The sequence below is a fragment of the Nycticebus coucang genome, chromosome 2 (genome assembly GCF_027406575.1).
Source record: "Nycticebus coucang isolate mNycCou1 chromosome 2, mNycCou1.pri, whole genome shotgun sequence".
In the NCBI taxonomy this organism is placed as follows: domain Eukaryota; kingdom Metazoa; phylum Chordata; class Mammalia; order Primates; family Lorisidae; genus Nycticebus; species Nycticebus coucang.
Window position 1 is genome coordinate 32590842 of NC_069781.1, and position 24181 is coordinate 32615022.

Here is a 24181-nt window from a genome sequence, read left to right on the forward strand (position 1 = left end):
CATAGGTTATACTCATTTCTACTTATTTATTTTTTGTGTTTTTCAGAAAAGGGGTCTTGCTATGTTGCCCAGGCTGGCCTCAAACTTGGGGTACAGTGATCGCATGGCTGGGTTGAGATAAAAAACTCCCATAGAGACCAAGTTAGAGTCAGAACCATGATGAACAGTAGTCCCCACCTTTTGTATCCCCCAGTGGATCCCTGCAGAGGGAACTGAATCCTATATATACTGCATCCCTTTGAGCTGATAACTGAGAGTGCTACTAAGTGGCTCGCTATCATTACTGACAGGCTGCTAAGTAATCATACCTGATGAGCAGGTAGCACATACAGAGAGGATACGCTGGACAAGGAGATGATTCACACCCAGGCAAGACGTGGCCGAACATTGTCAGGTGTCACCATGCTACTCAGCACAAAGCACAATTTAAAATTTATGAATTGTTCATTTCTGGAATTTTCCATTAAGTATTTTTAGACTGCAGTTGGCCATGGGTAATTGAAACGCTGATTGAAATTATGGATAAGAGGGGACTACTGTAGGCATTATTTGAATTTTCCAAAACAACGATAATAAAGGAGGGAAGAAATCTACTCATCGGAAACTGAAGGAAAGGAAAGTGGAATTCACGCTCTGCTGAAAATTAGAACTCAGATGGGAGATCTCCCACCAGATGGCTTCAATTTTCTCTGCAGGGCATAAGTTTAGGGAAGAAGACAAACAAGGGGGCTTAAGAAAAGAAATAAATAATCACTTGGGGAGTATGTAATGCGAGGGAATAAATGAATACAATGAATTATTTAGAGATGAATAAAAAGAACTGATTTCACAGGAATTCTGGTTAGATTGAAGCTAAACAATTTACCTGCTGGCAGCCACTCCTAGGGATACAGAATTTAGGGAAAAGTGTACTGAGAGAATGAGAAATTATTAAGTGGCAATAGTAAGAAATAGGGAAATCCAGTCCATTGTTCTTTCTAAAAACGTTTATGGGTATCATTTAGAGGTGAGCTCCCATATTAGAGCCTGGCTATTCAGAGATGAGGAGAGCACTATCATGCCCCTGTGAAATTCAGACACTACAGCAAAAAAGATGGTAACAAAGCACTGAAAGAAGTCTGATAGAGTCCTTAAGGTATTTGGTAACTTTAAAGGCAATTTTTAAAATGTTTTATTCTCTAACCTCACATATTTATATTTGTTCCATAATAATAAAGTACACATTTGTATACCAACCACCCAATCCAGGAACTAGACGCATACTTTTCTTTTTTTTTTTTTTTTTTTTTTTTTGTGATTTTTTGGCAGGGGCTGGGTTTGAACCCGCCACCTCCGGCATATGGGACCGGCGCCCTACTCCTTGAGCCACAGGCGCCGCCCTAGACGCATACTTTTATATTCATCTAAATTCTTCTGCCTGCGTTTCAAAGCTCTTTGTACGCAATGAGGCAGCATCTCCAAATAACCAATCTAATTTCCAGCTCTTTTATCCAAACTCTCTATTCTAGTCAGACATACTTGTCACGGGCATTCTACAAACTCTAAGTGTCCAAGAAAACAACTCTTCTTTCTTGTCTAAAAGAAATAAAGATTTAAGGAAATAATTTATCTGCCTAATAAATGCATTTCTCACAACCACCACTAAAGGAACAAAGAGCTTTCTCTTATAAACCTTTTAAATAATTTCTAAAGATAAATATAAGTTCACGTGAATGGATTGTTGTAAGTGCTAAAAGTACTTTCAAATGTTGTCATGGAAACTTAAAGTTCTTGGAAAAGGATTTACATGATCTTTCCATTCTGGTAAGAAACATGTTATTTTTCCTGCATTTTAAAAATAAGGTTTAGAATAGGCATTTAAAACACTGCTGCCTCGAGTAGGATGCTTCTCTTTTATGAACTTTTAAAAAGATGATAAACTACACATACCATAAAATTTACCATCTGAACCATTTGTAAATGTACAGTTCAGTGACATTCACATTTTTGTGCAAGAATCACTACCATCTCCAGAACTCTCTGCCCATTAAAGAGTTAACTCCCTTTTCCACCCTCCCAGGAACCCCCAGCAACTACCATTTTACTTTTTGTCTGTACAAATTTGACTTTTCTAGGTAGAATCTTATAGTATTTGTCCTTTCCTGACTGGCTTGTGCGACTTCACATAATGTTCTCCAGGTTCAACCATACTGTAGCAAGCGTCTGAATTTCCTTTTCTGTTCTTTATTGTGGTGAAAACACATTAACATATAATCTTCTATCTTAACCACTTTTTTTTTTTTTTTTTTTGAGACAGAGCCTCACTCCGTCATCCTGGGTCGTCCTGGGGTTAAATGCCAGGGCATCATAGCTCACAGCAACCTCAAACTCTTTGGGCTCAAGTGATCCTCTTGTTTTAGTCTCCTGAGTAGCTGGGACTACAGGTGCCCAGCTAGTTTTTCTATTTTTAGTAGAAATGGGGTCTCGCTCTAGCTCAAGCTGATCTCAAACTCCTGAGCTCAAGCAATCCACCTGCCCTGGCCTCCCAGAGTGCTAGGATTATAGGCATGAGCCAGTGTACCCAGCCTTATATCTTAACCATTTTTAAGTGTATAGTACAGCAGTGTTAACTAGATGCTCATTTTTGCACAACAGCTATCTAGAACTTTTTCTTCTTGTAAATCTGAAACTCTGTAGTCAATTCCCTTTTTTTCTCTCTGCCCCTACCCTTGGCAATCACAATTCTACTTTTTTTTGTTTTTAAGAGTCTGACTCCTTTAGATGTTTCATAGAAGTGGAATCATGCAGTGTTTTTCTTTTTGTGATTGGCTTAATTGCCTTGGTTGACTTAGAAAGCGTCCTCAGGTTTCATACATGGTGTAGCATATGACAGGATTTTCTGCTTTTTTTAAAGTGAATCTTCCATAGAATGTAAATACAGGCAAGTGCCCAGGTTACAAATGAGATTGATTTTGTAGGTGTGTTCTTAAGTTGAATTTGTATGGAAGCTGGAACAGGTGTATTTACTTATCACCTCTTACCCTTGGTAGCCCCCATTCAGAAGTACAAGTTGGTGTAAGTTGCCCTTTTGTAACTCAGGGACTGCCACATTTTCTTTAACTATTCTGTCTATGGACCTTGAGCTTGCTTCTTCCTTTTGGCTATTGTGAATAATGCTACAGTAAAAATGGTTGTGCAAATATCCTTTGAGATACTATTTTCAGTTCTTTTGGATACATACCCAGGAATGGGACTGCTATATCATATGTTAATTCTATTTTTAATTTTTTGAGAAAACTTCCATACTGTTTTCCATAGCAGCTGCTATTCTCACAAACACTTGTGATTTTGTGTTTTTCTTTTGATAGTAGTTCTTCCTTCATGTAGTTGGAATATTAACCCCTTACTAGAAAATTCATGTGGATGGGATATTAATCCCTTACTAGAAATATGATTTGCAAATACTTTGTTCCACTGCATAGATTGGCTTTTCATTCTGTTGATTTTGTCCTTTGATGCACAGAAGCTTTAAATTTTGACATAATCCAATTTATCTTTGTTTTTTTTTTTTTTTTCATTTATTGCCTAAGCTTTTGGTGTCCTGTAAGAAATTATTGCCAAATCCAATGCTGTGGACCCTTCCCCTATGTTTTCTTCTAAAAGTGAAGCTCTTACATTTAGGTTCTTCTATGGACTTGTAACTATAGCATCTACAGATTTGAAAATTTCCCATCTAAGCCTGAATTATATCTTAGAGATATTCCTCTCTGAAATGAATTCTTAAGATCTTTATATGTGAGATCAAACAGTATACATATTTTCTGACAGAAATATAACTGTGACAAAATTATGGATATGGACACCAGTGAAAATTATTTGCTCGTTTGAATCACCTTGCCCCTCAAATTATAGAAAAGATAACTTAAATAGACAAAAAAGGGAGAAAATTATGCACAAAGCAAAGAAAGAATTCTGTCAGCGGTAAGGGTAATATGGAAATTCAGTCTTACCAAGTCCAATTTTAAGTCACCAATCCAACGAACAATATAGGTTCTTTTGATAAATTCAGAAATTTCAACCTGAGTTGCTACTAAAATAAGATATTTAGTTCTTTCTATCAAAAGCTCCCTCTCAAATACCCGAGGAGGGTCTTTTTACCTAGACCTGAATAGGCCACACACAGAATCATATTCACTTAAAAAGATATTGGCCTGGAAACAAAGCATGTCAGGATGGGGCGTTTTCCCTCCATCATAGGTGACTACATAGCTAGCAAGGACCTGGCTCTCTTCTGGCCCACCAGACGACTGCTCAGTTACAGAGAAGCACGCCTCACATCCAGTAAGTCTGGAAGGATATGGTGGAAGATGGTGCAAGGCCAGATTATAGCTTTGAATGACAGTATAAGAAATACGGACTTCATTTTTTACCACTGATGATTTCTGAGCAAGAGATTAGGATGGATTGAAGCTCTAGGAGCAACAGTGTGTAGAGAGCTCAAAGAGAGACTGGAAACAGAAAAACTATCACATTCCACTGGTGGAATAATGTTATAAACAACAATAATGATGATAATAGCAGTAGCCAGCAGTTTTTCTCAGCAACTTATTGTTTGCCAGATACTCTTCCAAGCGCTTTTCGTGTGTGAGCTCCTCATAGCAATCCTATGAGGCATGTTAGGTACAAATATTATCCCCGTATCATAGATGGGGAAACCGAGGCAAGGAGAAGTCAAGTAACTTATCCAGAGTCTCACAGCCATTAAATGGTAGGAGCAAGACTTGAATCCAAATAATGTGACTATAGAGCTTATTAGCTCAACTCCTAACTACTCAGCCACGCCACCTGCCAAAGTATGTTGTTTGTACTCAAACATTTGTCTAAGATTCTGGAAAAACAGGAAGAAATCACTACTCCTAAGAAACCTAATAGGAATAAGACCAACACATGGATGTCACATGGGAACAGAAAATGAGATACTTAGGAGTAGTTGGCACCTCTTCATTCAGTGCCTACCAAATGTCCAATATTCTTCATGCATCAACTCGTTTAATCCTCATGACCAACCTATGAGAGGGGTTTTTTTGTTTTGTTTTTTCTCACTCTGTCACCCTGAGTAGAGTGCTGTGACGTCATAGCTCACAGCAACCTCAAACTCCTAGGTTTGAGAGATCTTCTTGCCTCAGCCTCCCAAGTACCTGTGATTGAGTACAAGCACCTGCCTCTATATCCAGGCTAGTTTTGCTATTTTTAGTAGAGCCGGGGTCTCACTTGTGCTCAGGCTGGTCTCAAACTACTGAGCTCAGTTAATCCATCTGCCTCAGTCTCCCAGAGGGTTAGGATTATAGGCACGAGCCACCGTGCCCAGCCAAAAGAGGTCTTATTTTTAATCTGCATTTTTCAGATAAGGAAACCTAGGTTCGGAGAAGCTTATGTCCTTTGCCCTTCATTACACAGCCAGTCAGTGACAAAGTCAGCACTGGGATCAAAGTCCAAACCTCATGCTCCTTTCACTGCCTTATGTTGAGGTCATGGGACAGTGGGCCAGGATATACCCTGGACGGTAACAGTCCTCCTGCCCTCAGAAGGCTAGACTCCTCCCACAGCGGGTGTGCACACAGCTATGGCCCCAGGCTGTCGGTCCACACTAGAAGTTGACTGAGTGGTCAACCCTTTTTCCAATCAACCATATCTAGCCTTTGGATTTGGATAGGACTGAGGCAGCTCAGGATTCCCCCACATATAATACAAACATGAAGCTTCAAGGAAGTTCAAAAATTTGGGCTTGAGGGGCCATGTGTATGTGGCCCTCCAAGAGGAATAGTTCAAAAAAAGTTCTCTGAAGACAACTGAGGCAAGCCGTGTGGACCTGAAGATGGAACCTAGAGATAAGAAACCCAAAGAAACATAGCTAGAGTTGAAGAAACTGACCATATTGGTTTTCTCAGCTAATTCTCATGCATCTATCCTCAAAAAATTATTATTATTATTATTTTTGAGACAGAGTCTCACTTGTCACCCTTGGTAGAGTGCTGTGGTGTCACAGCTCACAGCAACCTAAACTCCTGGGGCTTAAGCAATTCTCTTGCCTCAGCCTCCCAAATACCTGCCACAACACCTGGCTATTTTTAGAGATGAGATCTCACTCTTGCTCAGGCTAGTCTTGAACTCCTGGCCGCAAGCAATCCTCCAGCCTCCACTTCCCAGAAAACGAGGCTTACAATGCCTGAATTACTATAGCTGGCCTAATTGAAATACTTTTAATCAACACTCGAGAAGAAGGGGGAAAAAAAAACAAAGTTTACATAGAATGGTCTAGTAATTTCCAAATACTCTATAGATTACATCAAAATTACCCGAGACATTTATTAAAAATATAGATTTCCAGAGTCCAATGACCCAGTCAGTCAGAATTTCCCTGGGTGGGACCCAGGATCTAAAGTTTAAAAAGCTCCCCGGGTGTCTATAATAGTTTTTAACAAAGGAAATCCAAAATTACTCCAATTTTCTTTTTCTTTCTGAGGTTCCTTGATGATGTATTTAACAGCAGGACAAATTTACATTGTAATATAAGCACATAATATTTCAGAGTGAGAACAGGTAGGAGAGGCACAGATTGGGGTGGCCTAACATCTCACCATTCGTCTCTGCAAACTTCTGAACATCGCTCAGGGTTTTCAGTTCTTGTCTTGGGCATGCCGCAACACACAGGGCTACAGACTTGATCTTCCGGTTTATCAAGTCCAGATTGCATGGATCCAAAAAGAATACATACCTAGAGCGTGGAGGAAAAAACTGAGATATTATTTCACAAAACACATTCTGGTTCACTGCATAGTTGCCTAAGTCTAAAAGCAAAGAACATCTCTTCTATACTCCCTCACAATAAATATTTCATAAATCTAATCCAAAATAAAAATTTTAAAAATAATTGCCTATAAATATAGTGTTAACAGTGGGAACAGGGCAATTGTAGGACTCATTAATTTTGATAATCTACTTTTCTAGGATTTACATGTTTGTAATGTGCACATACAGATTCTCTAATCAGAAATCGTCTAATTTAGTTTTCTTAAAATCACTAGCTTTATCAAATTATTTTATTAAACTTGTACCAAAAAAATTACTAGGATATCCCAATACTGATACATAATTTAACATGAATTATAGTTTGTATAAATTATAAAGCTTTAGTTAATAAATATATAATTCTAAAAATGAATATATATGTAAGTTTAATATGTATATATATATATAACTAAACATATAAAGATGAATGGCTATTAGAAGGAAATACGTCAACATTTCATCTTCAGTCATCTCTGGGTGTTAGAATAAAATGATTTTAATTTTCTTCCTTTTACCTTTCAGAATTCTCACCTTCTAGAAGGAATGGAAATTACTTCTGAATTGAAATATTACAGTAAATACTGTTTCTTAATGGTATAAATGCTGTCCATTATATATGGACAAAATAATCCCCAAATCCTAAATTATCTCCTTTATGTCCTATACATTTATTTATATTTTAGAAAAGGGAAAATTCATTAGAAATCACATTGAAACAGATACTTTTAATCTTTAAAATAGGAAAGATGATAAAGAGTGCAGATACTATCATTTGGTGAAAGAGAAAGTAACACTATTAACTGAGATAAGCTAAGTGTAATGTTATGGATCATGGAAGGGAGTATAAGAAGGAATGCTTCTCGGGTGGCGCCCGTAGCTCACGGAGTAGGGTGCCGGCCCAATATACCAGAGGTGGTATGTTCAAACCTGGCCCTGGCCAAAAAAACTGCAAACAAACAAACAAAAATATTACTTTGGGTGGCGCCTGTGGCTCAAAGGAGTAGGGCGCCGGCCCCATATGCCAGAGGTGGTGGGTTCAACCTGACCCTGGCCAAAAACTGCAAAAAAAAAAAAAAAAGGAAGGAATGCTTCTCATTAACTCTTAGGTAGACAAGAGTTAAAGAACCTCTTGTTTCTAGTTAAGGGTTTGTTTCCACTGAGTCTAAGGGAAGTTTTATGACATTAGGCATCTGTCAATAGCCTTTCCCACACTGTTAACCTCTGTCATTATGCAAAATCTGGAAGAATAAATGAAACCAAATATAAAAATTAGGCAAATAAGCTGGAAAGCAAAAAATGTAAAGTCAATACATATGCTGAAATGGATAATATAAAGGGATACCAGCAAGGAAATTGAGTAGAAAATAAAAATGGGGGCGGGGCGGCCAGAGAGCCTTTGCAGATGAAGGAACTAAAGTGTGCACTAGGGGCCAGGAACCCAGCATGAAGATCAGGTATAAGCTATGACCTACAAAACTAAAAAAAGGGCTTTTCTTATGACCCTGTCAGTGACTCTGAACCCATTAATGTTCTATCTACATAGATAAAAGGGAAGAAAAGAAGCAGGTCAGAAAGATGTGGTTTAGAAATAGGATTCATGGACAGTTTCTATGGCTGATAATAAGGAAGTAGGGCATAGGGAGAACTGCTTCTGGCAATCTCTGGGTAGAAATAAGCATTCCTTTCCTGATTGTTCCTCCACCCATCCTGTGTATCTAATTGAGAATGTCCATGCCAGGACAATGAATTGTACAAAGCCAGATTCAGGACAGGGAACACTCAGGTCCTTGAGAAAGGTGTCATAAAACCTATGATTCAACTACTACTGTTACCACCAATATCACTACCCTGACCATTATTACCACAATTATCACCGGCACCATCACCACCACTACCATCATGACAATCACATCTCCATCGTCATCACTACCACCTTCACCACCAACACTGATAATAATATCAATATCACTAAACAATAAAAATAATAATAGCCAACATTTATTTAGTACTAACTATGTACTAGACATACACATGGCTAATAATATCAATATCACTAAACAATAAAAATAATAATAGCCAACATTTATTTAGTACTAACTATGTACCAGACATCCTACACATGGCTGGGTGCAGTGGCTCACGCCTGTAATCCTAACACTCAGGGAGGCCAAGGAGGGTGGATTGCTTAAGCTCAGGAGTTTGAGACCAGCCTGAGCAAGAGTGAGACCCCGTTTCTAATAAAAATGAAAAATGAGGCAAGAGGCTCCCTTGAGCCCAAGAGTTTGAGGTTGCTGTGAGTTATGACACCATGGCACTTTACCAAGGGCAACAAAGTGAGACTCTGACTTAACAAAATAATAAATAAATAAATACATAAATAAACCCTTACACATATTGACTCATTAAATACTCACAACAACCCTATTGTGCATTTCTATGGCAGGAGGGTAGGCAGTGGAACTGGGGTTGGGGAAAGGAGTTGAATTCTTCATAGTTCTAAATGATGAGCAATGCCTTGAGAACTATCTAGGGAAATCACATCACAATAGAAAAACAGGCTTAGAGCCCGCAGTGGCTCACACCTATAATCCTAGCACTTTGGGAGGCTGAGATGGGCGGATTATTTGAACTCATGAGTTCGAAACCAGCCTGAGCCAGAGCAAGAACACCTATCTCTAAAAATAGCCAGGCATTGTGGTGGGCACCTGAAGTCCCAGCTACTGGGGAGGCCGAGACAAGAGAATAGCTTAAACCCAAGAGTTTAAGGTTGCTGTGAGCCACAGCACTTTACCAAGGGTGACAAAATGAGATTCTGTCAAAAAAAGAAAGAAAGAAAAGAAAAGAAAAACAGGCTTAGAGAAAAACAAAGAAAGCCAGAGACAGGCAGGGCCTCGCAGCTGGGCCTCAGCTGCATCAGTGACAATCCCCTGAGAATAGATGTGCAGATTTTGCTTCAGCTTCCGCTTTCTCCAAGGCCAGAAGTGCCCCCACTAAGTTTCTAACCTTTTTTTACACCTTAAAACATATTTCCTTCATCTATACTAGTGACTGGGTGGCAGCCTTCCTTATCCCTCACTTCAGTCAGACCAACCCAAGCTTACCTTCGGGTTCTCTCTCTTATTAGTTCTCTGACCTTGGGGAATATATTTATCCTTCTAAGCCTCAGTTTCCTTATCTACAAAACTGTACACCACCTATTTTATAGTTTGCTATAATGTTAACAATGTATATAATGCACATAACACATTCTATATATTCAGTGACTCATATCATTTCCATTAAGAAAACTATTTGCTTTCCACAAGTTTTACATTTGATAGTAAGGGACTAAACGTAACACTTGCTGATATGAGCACAAAACAGGTCTGTAGTACTCATATTTAGTTTTCATTTGGAAGAAAAATCTGTGTAGGAGTATTCATGACTATTAGCTCATTAGCCTTGAGGAAGACTAGGCCTCCACAACAGACACAGCCCAAGGAAAAAGAGAAATGGGGGGCAAGAAGAATGCTGCGATGACTGTAAAACCTACAGTCTGCAATAGATTTTATACTCTACCATGACTGTAAAATCTGCAATCTACTACAAACACTGTAAAACCAACACCACACATTTTCTAGCGTGTGTATATGGTTTGAAAAGATGTAAAACAGAATTTGAAATAGTATCTTCCGGAACTATGTCTACACACACATTTATATTCCATATCTTACCTGCCTCCATAGGCTGAGGATATAGTACATATAATTACTATGTTTTTCACAGATACATTCAAATGCACCCCCCCACACACACACAACGTTAAAAATAACATATAGGCCTTAGGTTCACATTCTATTAATATTTGTTGGATGCCTAGGTATTGGTCACTGTTACATTCATGACCTAATTTGATCCCCACAACAAGTCTACGACACAGGCGACACCACCATTCTGCAGATGACAAAACTAAGGTGCTGAGGGACCAACAGCAAGACCCAAGAGAGGTAGGAGGTGCAAAGCTTGAATTAAAGCCTAGTCCTAATTCTGAGTTTCACCATTTCCATTCTATTATATTCTTAAAATGTTTCCTACAAATACCATTAATAATTTTAATTGGTCTACGTTAACTTTGAATATTCTATTTCCAGCGTTCCAAAGTTTACCTTGCTGAGAAGTAATTATATCTTAACTAATTCATAAGTATTTACAGAGTAACAAAAGTGCTTATATCAAACAGACATATTTATGATTCATTAAAATTTCACATTCCTGCCTTTCGTTTTGAAAATGTCCTTAAACCAGGTAAATAAATGCTTGCATTAGCTTCAGTTTTTACTTTTAACAAAATGAACTGTGTGTGGCAATTTTATTTTCTATTTTGACAATGAGACAAATAACAAACTCTTTTTTTTTTTGTAGAGACAGAGTCTCACTTTATGGCCCTCTGTAGAGTGCCGTGGCGTCACACGGCTCACAGCAACCTCTAACTCCTGGGCTTACGCGATTCTCTTTGCCTCAGCCTCCCGAGCAGCTGGGACTACAGGCGCCCGCCACAACGCCCCGGCTATTTTTTTGTTGCAGTTTGGCCGGGGCTGGGTTTGAACACGCCACCTTCGGCATATGGGGCCGGCGCCCTACTCACTGAGCCACAGGCGCTGCCCAAACTCTTAAATAAGCGTAGCACTGGCAAACCAGATTCTTGTAACAACCGGAAACCTACAGATGAGTGTTTTTCAACTGAGAGGGTAAGAAGCTACAAATCGTTTCAGAAAGGTTGCTCAAAACACTCAGCTGACTTTTGCTCCCAGCAGGCAAATGATTAGGAATGGGCACATGAATTTTGAGCAAGCTTCTCAGATTATACTCTATCATCTCTATACCCCCATTCCTCTATACTCTACCTCCGAGGTAGAAAACCAAGATCGTAGATAATCCATAAACCTAAGTGATAATAAGAGCCATTTTTTTCTTGCTAGCCTTAGTCAATCTCTTACTAGATCTATTAATAACTTAAAAACAGTTTTGTTTAAGTTGCACATCCCTTAGAGGAACTGGTATGAATAAAATATCAAAAGTGGGAATGAAAGAAGGAAGAGAAACAACAAGAGGAAAACAGTCCCTAAATGAAAGGGCCTCGCCACCTGCAGGCATTGCATACACAATGTGCACGCAGCACCCTCACATGATACACAGAACACATTTGCAAAGGGAATTGCAAAACAGCCTGAGCACGCTTTGAACTTAAAAGTTAGATGGAAATGGAGGAAAATGCTCAGACCAAACTGCAAAGCAAACATTCCAGAGTATAGCAGATACAGCTTGTCAACATATGTATATATTACAATTGAGGTGGTTTCCAGGAATTATTTGAGGGAAAGAAAAATAAATTTATTTTCTTTGAAAAAACAATAACAAATTACCACCAATAGGTGGGAAAAGGAGAGAGAGATAATTAAAATGCCTTGTCCACACAGTGCCAAAGATAAAGACGGGGCAATGAGTTAAAGGAAGGGCATTAGCCGTAGCGTCTCGGGGAAAGGGTGGTGAGCTGCAGAAGGGGTTTCAAAGCTGTCCTGAGAGCAACAAGGTGAAACGGAGTAACATGAAGCTACAGAAGACTTGACACCTCTCTTTTGCTCTTACTTTCTTCACTGGAGATAGTAGGTAAAGAAAGGAGTTTACCTTGAGTCACAAGCATCTTAGGCTCTGTCCTCGCAACATCCCAATTCGACAAATGAGGGAACTAACTTAAGGAGTCGGGTGACCAACCTAAGGCCACCCTGACTTCAATCCCGGAGACTGACTCCCAAATATTATTCTTTTCAGTTCAAACTGAAAAGTGAGAATAAATATAATAAAGAGTGAGTTGGGTCAAATGATTGAATCAGGGAAATCCTCTGGGATCCTAGAGCAGACAAAGCCCTACTGGGTACAAATTAGTGCCACCCCCTCTACATGGTACATGAACCTCATGTAATGAGGATTAAATAGGATGATACAGAAATGTTGCATTTACAACAAACATTAGTGTTTGGTCATTGGATGGATACTTTGTATACAAAATTCATGCAACACAGTTCTTGAATGCAAGTAAGTTACAGTCTAGAGAAGAAAAAACAAAAATACAAACAGGGTCTTCAAAACCTGACAAGAAGAGGCAAGGTTGAGAGGGCAGTGGAAACTGGGTAATTCTGCAAGGATAAAAGGTTAGAGGAAGTCTTAAGCAGGAGGCAGCAGTGTCTAAGCCGCACTTTGAAATTGACTAGGAATTTTCCCAACAGATAGGGAAGGAAGCACTTTAGGCAGAGGAAACTGCATGTCTGAAAGCACAGAATCATGAAAGAGCATATTTAAGGAACTGCAAATAACCTGAAAGAGTCGACTACAGGATGGGGCATCAAAAGCTATGCGCTGAGGAGAAGCGAGGCTAGAAGGCATAGCTGTCTGTACTTAGGATCCAGAGCACCTCACAGCTCTGCTCCATTAGGCGACCTGCACTCAAATGGCCACGGCACAGTGACGCCCTGGTCTGGCCAGCCCCTTGGGTTTAAGGCCAGAGAGGGAACGGCTAGGGCACAGCCGCACTGCTCCAGAGATGAGCCTTTGCCATTAAATTGCCTCCTGCTGCCATGGCAACTCTTTCCGACAAGGCTTTTTGGAGCAAAAGGTGGCAAGCAGATACTAGATCTGCTGGTCTCCTCCTGTGGAATTTGGCTTCTGTCCTGTCTAATCAGGGCAGAGGCACTGCAGCACCAGCACTGGGAAGCTGGCTGAAAAATCCCTGTCGCCTCCTGCTTTAGTGATTCCTGACACGCGTCTTCCCCAGAGGGGAATAAAAATGGAGTCTGATCATTTTTCCAATTATTACCTCATATCAATTTACAATTTATAGCCCCTTTCCAGGGAATGTGCTGCCGGGAGTAAATCACACCAATAGGAAAAACACGACAGCCTAGCAGAGGCTTCTGTTGTTGCTAACCGCGGGCTATAGAGAGCCTTGAAGATCTGTACTCCACCCGCAGTGAAATTCTGCCCAGGAATTCTGCCTTTTATTCCTGGCGGGGGGTGAGGGTGGCGGCAAGCAAATCCAGTCATTTCAATGGAGGGTGGGAGACAGACCCAATGTTCCATAAACAGCTATATTACATTAGGCCAGAGCTATAGGGCCCGCACACCACACTAAGCTAACCCGACTAACTGCAATACATAATTAACTAAGTCTTCGTTGGCTCCCAACTTTCTGGAACAGAGCTAAGGAGAGAGAGGGAGAGAGGCAAGTCGAGAGCAGTGATTTGTCTTCGAAATTGTTGCTCTAGCTAGAAGCTGAAAGAACCGTGCCACGTTCACAACAGCCCCGATGCTGCAGGGACAGGGACAAGGACCAGAAGGAAAGAACTGCAGGTGAGCCGTGGGAAAGCCGACACATGCGGTTGATGACACAGGTGTGCCACTTAGCCCACTGTCCCCCAATTCTAATGAGGAAGAAGCAACAATCTCCTGGGGAAAAGGCACCACTTATTAAAAATAAAACCTAAGGTCGCACCTCACCAACCCCTAAAGAGGCCCCCAAACTTGCAGCACAACAGTCTTCAGCTCTCCTGTCTCCCTCAATTTGCAGATAACTTTTAGATAACTCATAGTCTTTTCTGGTAATTCGCAGCATTGGGAACTGAAAAGAAAAGTGTAGAGGAAGCCCAGGATCAGATTAAGACAGCAATATGGGGAGGTTTGCCTCTCTGACCTCACCCCTCCAGGTTTCCTCCCACTGGTCTCCTTTCTTTTCCTCAAGCAGTCTGGGCCTTGGCACTGCCTCTCTGCCTGGAAGGTTCTTTCTCTAGATGGCAACAGAGCTAGCTCCCCTTCCAAGTCTTCACTCCAAAGCCACATTCTCAGTGAAACTTTCCCTGGGCACCGGGTCTACCAAGCTGAGGCTCCACTTCGATGAGCCTTCATTTCCTGCTTTTACACCTGCCCACACCCTGCATATTTTACTTACTTATCTGCTTATTATCTGCTTCTACCAGTAGAATATCAGCTCCAAGAGGGCAGCAATATTTAAGTGTATAATTCATCACTTAATGTCCTTAGTGCCTAAAAATAATGCCTGGAACAAGGAAGGAGCTCCATAACCGCTTACTGAATTAATAAACAGATGGCGATTGTGTAAGATTTTTTGCTTAGTGCAGCCAAAGTGAAGGGAAGGTAGGGAAGATAGTTCAGAGAGAAAAGAAATGTATTAAACACCTACTCTGCCAAGTACAGGACAGAATAAGTACTAGGAATACAGTGATGAATAAGACCACACAAATAAGGACCTCCCTTCTCAGTGTTCCCAATCCAGAGGGTAGGGAGAGAATTACGACCAGGGTTTAAGTGATAAGCAGGGAAAAGAGGATAACAGAGGAGGTGTCAAACGGATCCCATGAGTGTGAAACCAGGAAAGGTGTGCAGTATGCAGAGGAAGGGACACATGAACAATGAGTAGGAACTGAGTAGGTGTGGAGGAAAGGGGGTGAGGGCAGGGAGGGGTCTGGGTACACAAAGGCATAAAGGTGGAAGAGAAATGACAAAGGTCAGGATGGTCATCATGGACTGTGATGAAAGAGACAGATGACTGGATAGGCAAGCTGGAGCAGGAGAATGCAGGGCCTCGGTGATGTTACAAAGCGTGGAGTTCATCGTAAGGACACTGGGAACTATTGGGAGTTCACCAACTACTATGTGGAGAATGAATTAGAGGTGAACAAGAGAGAAAGTAAAAAGACTGGAGGCTACTTGATTTCTATCTAGAAATGATGACTTGGACTAGAGAAGGGACAGGAAAGAAAGAAAGATCTGAAAAGTACTTCGGCACTATGAAGAAAACTTGACTATGTGTGGAGAGAAAGGAAAAAATGAAGTATGATGGGTCTGATTTAGACAGAGGTGGCTAGGGCATTCTGGTTTGGACTCCTGTTCCATTCAGTAAGACAGGACACCGTGGGGGAGCAGTAGTTTTAAGGAGAAAGAGGATGATGTTCCAACTTCAGATAAATCGAGTCTGAGGTGCCTGTGGAGTGTTTAAGGGGGCCCAGACAGTTGGCTGTAGGGTCTAACAGTGAAATCTAATCAGGAGACAGCAATTTGGGGATTATTATTATTTTTTTTTAATTTTTGGCCGGGCGGGGTTTGAACACACCACCTCTGGCATATGGGGCCAGTACCCCACTCCTTTGAGCCACAGGCGCCGCCAGATTTGGGGATTATTAACACATAAGTGGTAACTTATTCCTTTGAGTGCACGAAATCACCAGTCAGTGTGTGGAATTGTGAAATCTGTGGCTCTCTTAAAATAATAAGCAAAATTTGGTGCAAAAATTCAAGTGGATTTGTATCTTTTTGTTTACACGCTTCTGTATATTTTTCTGAAGACACGCTTCATAGTTTATAGTTTTGAATGAACTGTTAATGGCTTAAAGGGATTGAGACTTAAAAGTAAGATGAAAAGAAGAGCCAAGGGAGCTACTAACATTGGAAGTGGGAAAGCATGGGAAGGAAAGTTTCTGTTTAGCTACAAAATCTGCTTCCTCCTTATCCACAAGGAAAAATAATTGCCAGAATGCAAACCAAGAGTCATTGAGAGCAAACCGTGTTCCTTCTACCAAACTGTGGCAAGAAAGTGAATCAAAATATTTCACAAGAGTTACCAAAAAAAAAAAAAAAAAGTTTCTACCTAGTCCAGTTAACTAGAACATCCCTAAATCCAAATTCATTGTCAATACTATATAGTCAGAGGGTATAGTCTAAAACCACCTTGTTCCAGCATTCATATGGATAAGTAACCGTGCTGATGACCAGAGATTTCATTTCCTTTTTCAGGTTGATAGCTTTAAGGAGATATAATTAATATACCATAAAATTCACTTGTGTAAACTTTGCAATTCAATGCTTTTAAGTGTATTTGACTGAGTTGTTCATGATTCCATTTACACGAATTCATCCGTTACTACAACCTAATTTTAGAACATCTTTGTAACCCACAAAACAAAACCTCATATTCATTAGCAGTCACTCCCCATCTGCTGTGGTTTGAATATTTGCCCTGTCCAAAACTCATGTTGACATTTGATCCCCAGTGTGGCAGCATTGAGAGGTGGGGTGTTTAAGAGATGACTGAATCATGCGGGAGCCCTCATGAACAGATCAATGGTTAAATGGCTTAGTAGATTAATGAGCTAATGAACTAATGGATTATCCTGGGAGGTGAACTGGTGGCTTTCTAAGAGGAAGAGAGCCCCGAGGTAGCATGTTAGCCTGCTCAACCCACCCCGGCCATGTAACACCAAGTTGCCTTGGGTCTCTGCACAGAGCACCAGCCAGAGAGCTCTTACCAGAGGGAGATCCTTGACCTTGAAGTTCTCAGCCTCTATAACTATAAGAAATAAATCCCTTTTCTTTATAAATTACCCAGTTCTAGGTATCCTGCTATAGGCAATAGAAAGTGGACTAACATACTATCCTTTTGTGTCCCCACCTCTCAACCCACACTAACCACTAATCATTCTATTTTCTGTCTCTATATATTTGCCTATTCTGGACATTTCATGTAAACAGAATCATGCAATATGTATTTCTTGTGGCAGGCTTCTTTTATTTAATACGAAGTCCGACAATTAAGTTCACGAACTTGTCCTAGAGAAAGTGCTACATACCCCATTGCTGACTATCACTATGGTCACCTTCTAGTAATCCCCACCCCTTGGGAAGCTACGTACCAACACCAGCACCTGGTCCACCCTTCAAAGCAATTCTGAAATTCTTTCTGGAATGACCATCAGAGCTGTTGAAATATGGGGTCTAACAATTAAGTTCGCGAACTTGTCCTGGAAAAAGTGCTACATACCTCATTGTTCAATAACCCTATGGTCACCAGATGGTCAAGGGAAATACTTCAAAGGTGACAGTAGGGATACTCAGTAATGAGGTATGTAGCACTTTTTCTAGGATGAGTTTGCAAACCTAATTGTCCAACCACATATAATGCATTTAAGGTTCATCCATGCCATAGCATGTGCTTCGTTCCCCTTTATGGCTGAAAAATATTCCATTATATGGATATACCACATTTTGTTTAGCCAGTCATCAGTAGATGTACATTTTGGTTGATTGGCTGTTATGAATAATGTTGCTATAAGCATTCATGTGCCCACTCTTTGTGTGGAAATATGTTTTTATTTCTCTTAAGCAGACACCAGGGAGTGGGTCATATGGTAACGTCATGTTAATATTTTAAGAGTAGTGCATATCTGTAGTCCTAGCTACTTGGGAGGGAGGCTAAGTCAGGAGGATGGCTTGAGCCTAGAAAGTTTGAAATTGCAGTGAGCTATGATAATGCCACTGTACTCCAGGCTGGGTGACATAGTGAGACCCTATCTCTAAAAACTACCAGACTATTTACCACAGTGGCTGAACCATTTTACATTCCTACTACCCTGTTTCCCTGAAAATAAGACAGTGTCTTATTTTAAAATGTGCTCCCAAAGATGCGCTAGGTCTTATTTTCAGGAGACGTCTTATCTTCCCTGTAAGTAGGTCTTATTTTCGGAGGATGTCTTATTTTCGGGGAAACAGGGTAGCAATGCATGAGGGCTCTAATTTCTCCACATCCTGGCCAAAAACTTGTTTTTTTTTTTTTTATTATAACCATTCTAGTAGATGTGAAGTGTTAACTGATTTTGTTTTTGATTTGCATTTCCTTGATGGCTAATGATGTTAAGCTGTGCCTATTAGCCATTCATATATCTGCTCTGGAGATATATCTGTTCAAATCTTTTGCCTATCAAAAATATGAAAAAAAATTGTATTACAAGAAAAAACAAGGATGAAAGTATGGGGAAAAGAATACTCAAGAGAAAATATAGGAGAGGCAAAGGAGGTGGAAGAAAGACTGGAGTAGGCAAAAAAGAACACTCAATATGGAAGAAGAGATGCCTGTGTTCAGAGTGGGGAACTCTTGAATTAGTTTATTGATTTTATAGGCATAGAAAAATTTATAGGAGCGATTAAGGATGACGAGAAAGACCAAGCAGTGTGTATGGAAGAGTGAGTGCTGAAAGCCTCCACTAAGGAAAAAAAAGAACAGTTCCCAAGGTTAGAGAATCAGTGAGACAGAATACGGGAAAGTGCTTTGTAATCTACATAAATGTAAAGTTGGTTAAAATAGCTGTGTTTTCCCCCATCTAAGTTACAAAGGGACGAAGCTTTGATAAGTAACTTTGAAGCTTGTTTCGGAAGATGATTATAAGAAATAGCAGTTAATGCACATGGTACCAGGCACCATGCTATGTCATTTATTATCGTCATTCCTAGGCAGTAGGTTCTACTATTATTTTCATTTTACAAAGGAAGATCTTCAGGCCAAACATTAGTGTTGTTGTTTTCAGCTGTGTCAACTATCTTCTGGTCATCTGTCTACTGGACCTACCCTCACAGACATATCCTGAATTACATGAAAAATATTACCTATTTTAGAAAAACCACAAATACTATTCTCATTGTACGGCTTTTGTTTCCTTAGTACTACTTAATTTCTTTCAATTACCTCCTCCCTACAACCAAGTATTTATTTTAAAATACTTAATTCATCTGAAATTTATTTTCCATGGTATTGGGATTAAAATAGACCTAAATGTAGCTTTCTTCATATTATCATTCAACCCAGTGTTTTTGTTACACAGTGATTGCTTTCACAGTTTTTATTTCACTTGGCTTCTCATCTATTAAGCCACTATCAGGTTATTTCTGCTATTTCTATTTTGTTTCCATCACTGTCATTAATCTACATTCAGGTAGTTTTGTTAATGTATTTTAGAAGGGGGTTTGGTCCTGAATGGCAGCTCCTTTTGTTCTCGTCTAAGCTACACAATTTGTTAAACAGACAATGACAACTACAGAGAGACAGTCCACTCCGACAGTGAGTCTCCCCGCCCTCCCGTGTTTTGTTTGGCCAGTGCACTAACTGCCAACATGTAAAACTCACACTGACAGGTCTCGTGTGCAGCCTGCCACTCTTCTTCCCACCCACAGGTTTCTGGCTTCTCTTTAAAAATTAGCATCACTGGGCTCATCTACCCACCTGGCAAAACTCAGCCTGCGTATCAGCTATCTCCTTTGCATGGGGCACATTTCAAAGTGTCAACATTCTCTGTTGTCTTAGTCCTAGTTCACTTGAGTGTTTTATAGTGTCTGCCTAGAGTCTTTTGGATTTGCAACCTCTAGTGAAATCTATGCGTGTCCATTTCTGCCTTCAAAGCAAGAAGGTTCACAGCTAATTTGGTGTTTAACTTCAGCAACTGCGCTTAGCCTGGATGCCTGGTTTGATCTCTCTTCCCTACTTCCACTGTGTATCTCCACATCTTCACCCTCATTTCATTGTCTTACAAGATAGGCACCTAATTTTAATCCTCTCATTTTATGCATGAGAATAATTCTTAATACGTCCCCCTCCCCAAATCCCTGCCTTTACCCTGTGATTTATGCTATCAATCAAGTTCAATTCAACATCCTATTGAGATCTTAACTGGTACTGTATTAAATCTATAAAATAACTTTGTTAGTACTGCATCTTTATTAAGACAACTCAACCAGGGCTAGACTGTATTTCTCTAATTATTTGTGTACTTTTCTTTCTAAAATTAAAGTACTACAGTTCTCCGGATTGGGTTCTATATGAATCTTGTTAGATTTTGTTTTTCAATAAAAGTATTATCTTTTTCATTATATTTTCTATATACTGCTAAAAAAAGACTGAATTTAGTTATGCACGCTTTATAACCCAGAATTTAAACACCTCATTTCAAGATATATTTTTGTTGGATTTCCTAAATACTCCACACATTATAACCCCTAGTCATTGGCAAATAGTATTGTTTTTCCTTCTAAAAACTGGTGCATTTTCCATTTCTCTTTTTTATATGATTTGTTGCAACTAATTATTTTAAACAATGCTATAGAAAAGGCGTTATCCTTATTTGTTTAATTTCAGGTAAACTCTTTCTTTTTTCCGTCATGTTGCTAGTCACTACTACTAGGAACTCCTTAGCCTCCTTTCATGCCCTCAAACTTAAAATGGATTTGCAACAAAGGCGCCAAGGTAATTCAATGGGGATGATAACTATATTGTTGTGTAGAGGAAAGAAGATAAACCTTGACCTTTTCATCACACCATATACAGAAATTAAATTGAAAATGAAGCATAGACATAAACATAAGAGCTAAATAAAAGACTTCTAGGATAGAAAAAAAAAATCTTGTGACCTTGGGGTAAGGGAATGATTTCTTGGAACATAAAAGCATAGACAAATTAGACATAATGAAAATTAAGAACTTTTGCTCATCAAAAGATGCCATTAAGGAAACAAAAAGGCAGACTATGGGTAAGAAAAGATATTTGTAAATCACAGACCCAGCAAAGGTCTTACGTCCAGATTATATAAAGAACTCACATATCTCATTAACATAAACTAATTTGTTAAAAATGTTTAAAAAGACAGGACTACTTCACAAGATAGACGAATGGTCAACCAGCACTTAAAAGGATGCTCATTAGAAATTAAAACCACAGGCTCGGCACCTGTGGCTCAAGCGGCTAAGGTGCCAGCCACATACACCAGAGTTGGCGGGTTTGCATCCAGCCCAGGTCTGCCAAACAACAATGACAGCTGCAAACAAAAAATGGCCAGGCGCTGTGGTGGGTGCCTGTAGTCCCAGCTACTTGGGAGGCTGAGGCAAGAGAATCGCTTGAGCCCAGGGGGAGTTGGAGGTTGCTGTGAGCTGTGATGCCACAGCACTCTACCCAGGGTGACAGCTTGAGGCTCTGTCTCAAAGAAAAGAAAAGAAATTAAAGCCACAATAAGATACCACTACACATCTACTAGGATAGCTAAAATGAGAAGATTGATAATATGAAATGTTACTGGAGAGGTAGGACAACCATAAACCTCCTACTTACTTATTGGAAATGCAAAATGGTGCAACCACATTGGAAAACAGGTTGACAGTTTCTTGCATAGTTAAACATACCCTTACCATATTATTCAGCAATCCCAATCCCAGATATCTAACTAAAAGTAATGAAATAAGTGTCCACAAATGATCATATATATAGATTTTCAAAGCAGTATTATTTGCAATATTAAAAAAATTACACATAAAATAACCCAAATATAAAAAAAAAAACACAAAAAACCCCCCCTGATGAACAGACAAAACAAAATGTGGTATATCCACACAATGGCATACTCCAGAATTTAAGAGGAACAAATTCTAGATATATTTACTAGATGAATCTTTATAACATTATTATGCTATGTTAAAAAAAAAAAAGGCATGGCTCGGCGCCTGTAGCTCAAGCAGCTAAGGCACCAGCCACATACACCAGAGCTGGTAGGTTCGAATCCAGCCCGGGCCTGCCAAACAGCAATGACAACTACAACCAAAAAATAGCCAGGCATTGTGGCGGGCGCCTATAGTCCCAGCTACTTGGGAGGCTGAGGCAAGAGAATTGCTTAAGCCCAAGAGTTGAAGGTTGCTGTGACACCATGGCACTCTACCCAGGGCGACAGCTTGAGGCTCTGTCTCAAAAAAAAAAAAAGGCAGACAAAACACCACATACTGTATGATTCTATGTATTTGACAGTCTAGAAAAAGCAAAACTATACTGACAAAAAGCAGATTAGTGGCTGCCTGGGACAAGGATAGGGGCAAGACTGACTACAAAGGGGCACAAGGTAATTTCCTGGGTGGGGGGGGCGTGATGCAAGTGTGGATTGTGGTAGAGGGTATATGACTGCATATAGTTACCAAAATTCAAACTATAGTTGCAATAGGTAAATTTTATTTTATGTAAGTATACCCCCAATAAAATTACAAAAATAAAACATTTTAAAATTCTTTTTCAACCTGGACTTTACAAAATCCAACTTAATCTAAAAGAGTTCCAGTGAGTAGTTATGAATTTAACCTTACTCAGAAAGAGAACTGGACCTTGCCCTGGACTTGCGGGAGTTAAATTCTGAGTCTTATAGGAGTGTCTTTGTTTACCTGGAGGTCTTGGATCATGGGCGGATAGTCTTACAGTGATTTAGGATAGGGACGGGCCACACCAGTCAGAACTTAGGATAAAGGCTGAGCTCTCTAGAAAGATCAACAGCATTCTGTAGATTGGGAGTTTTAGATCACACGCTATCAGTTTGATGACGGGCTAGAGACTGAAGACTGAGTCGGCCACATAATGGAGTTTCAATAAAAATTCTGAACAATGAGGCTCAGATGAACTTCCCTGGTTGCTCACACCTTCTGTGCATTTTCACACAGCCAGGAAAGTAAAAGTACTCTGAGTCTATGTTCCTTCACTCTCTGTGGGCAAGAATAATGGAAGCTCTGCCTTATGCCCTCCTTTTGCTGGCTGATTTTAATCTGTATCCTTTCCCAGCAATAAGCCATAATCAGGAGGATAATAGCTGTCAGTGAGTTCTATGAGTCTTTCTGACAAATTACTGAACTTGCAACGGGGGTCAGAAGGACGGGTGGTTTTCCGTGGACTGTGTGCCCTCTAACTTCTCGGTTGTTCTCAACTCTCACACTTGGATAAACATAAATAGGTGGCAAAGCAATGACTGGAAAAGCTATATAGTTGAGGGTGTTAATAATTACTGAAAGTATAATACGAAGGTCACTATCCGTCAGCTCATGTCCAATGACAAAGGCTTTTTACAATCTTTACAGGTGCCCAGTTAGCTTGGAATCAACCCATGTAGTGAGACTCTGGGTTAAATCATGTGTTATCAGCTATTGAACCTAGATATGGCAAGTGTACATACCTAGTCAAACAACGCAGAGAAAAAACAATCACCCCCATGCTTGTCCAGCTGCATACATGCCATCTAGTTCTGCTAAGTGGCTTTTTACTTCCCTATTTAGAAATGCAAAACATTTTGACTTTCAACTCCTGCATTTTCTAAGCTATGTAGCTTGATCTCTTTGAAATTGCTAGCAGTATTATCCACAGCAAGTATTATCCTAGAAGCAGAATTACACTAGCAATACAGATACTACTTTTGTTAAGAGTTACAAAATTCAGGCTAAAGAACAGCATGGTAGACTCAGTGCCCGTGGGTCAGTGGCTAGGGCGCCAGCCATATACACCGAGGCAAGTGGGTTCAAACCGCACCCAGGACTGCTAAATAATGACAACCACAACAAAAAAATAGCCAGGCATTGTGGCAGGAGCCTGTAGTCCCAGCTACTGGGAAGGCTGAGGCAAGAGAATCGCTTAAGCCCAAGAGTTTGAGGTTGCTGTGAGCTATGACGCCATAGCACTCTACCAAGGGTG

General features: G+C 40.0%; 1 protein-coding gene across 3 annotated transcripts in view; it reads right to left on the minus strand.

The window, feature by feature from the left end:
- SLC44A1 (solute carrier family 44 member 1) overlaps positions 1-24181 on the minus strand; it is a 198290-nt gene that overhangs the window by 96269 nt on the left and 77840 nt on the right. For all 3 annotated transcript variants that reach the window (XM_053567035.1, XM_053567025.1, XM_053567019.1), the window contains exon 4: positions 6618-6754. In XM_053567035.1, coding sequence (XP_053423010.1) covers positions 6618-6754 — 137 coding nt within the window. The remainder of the gene's footprint in view (positions 1-6617; positions 6755-24181) is intronic.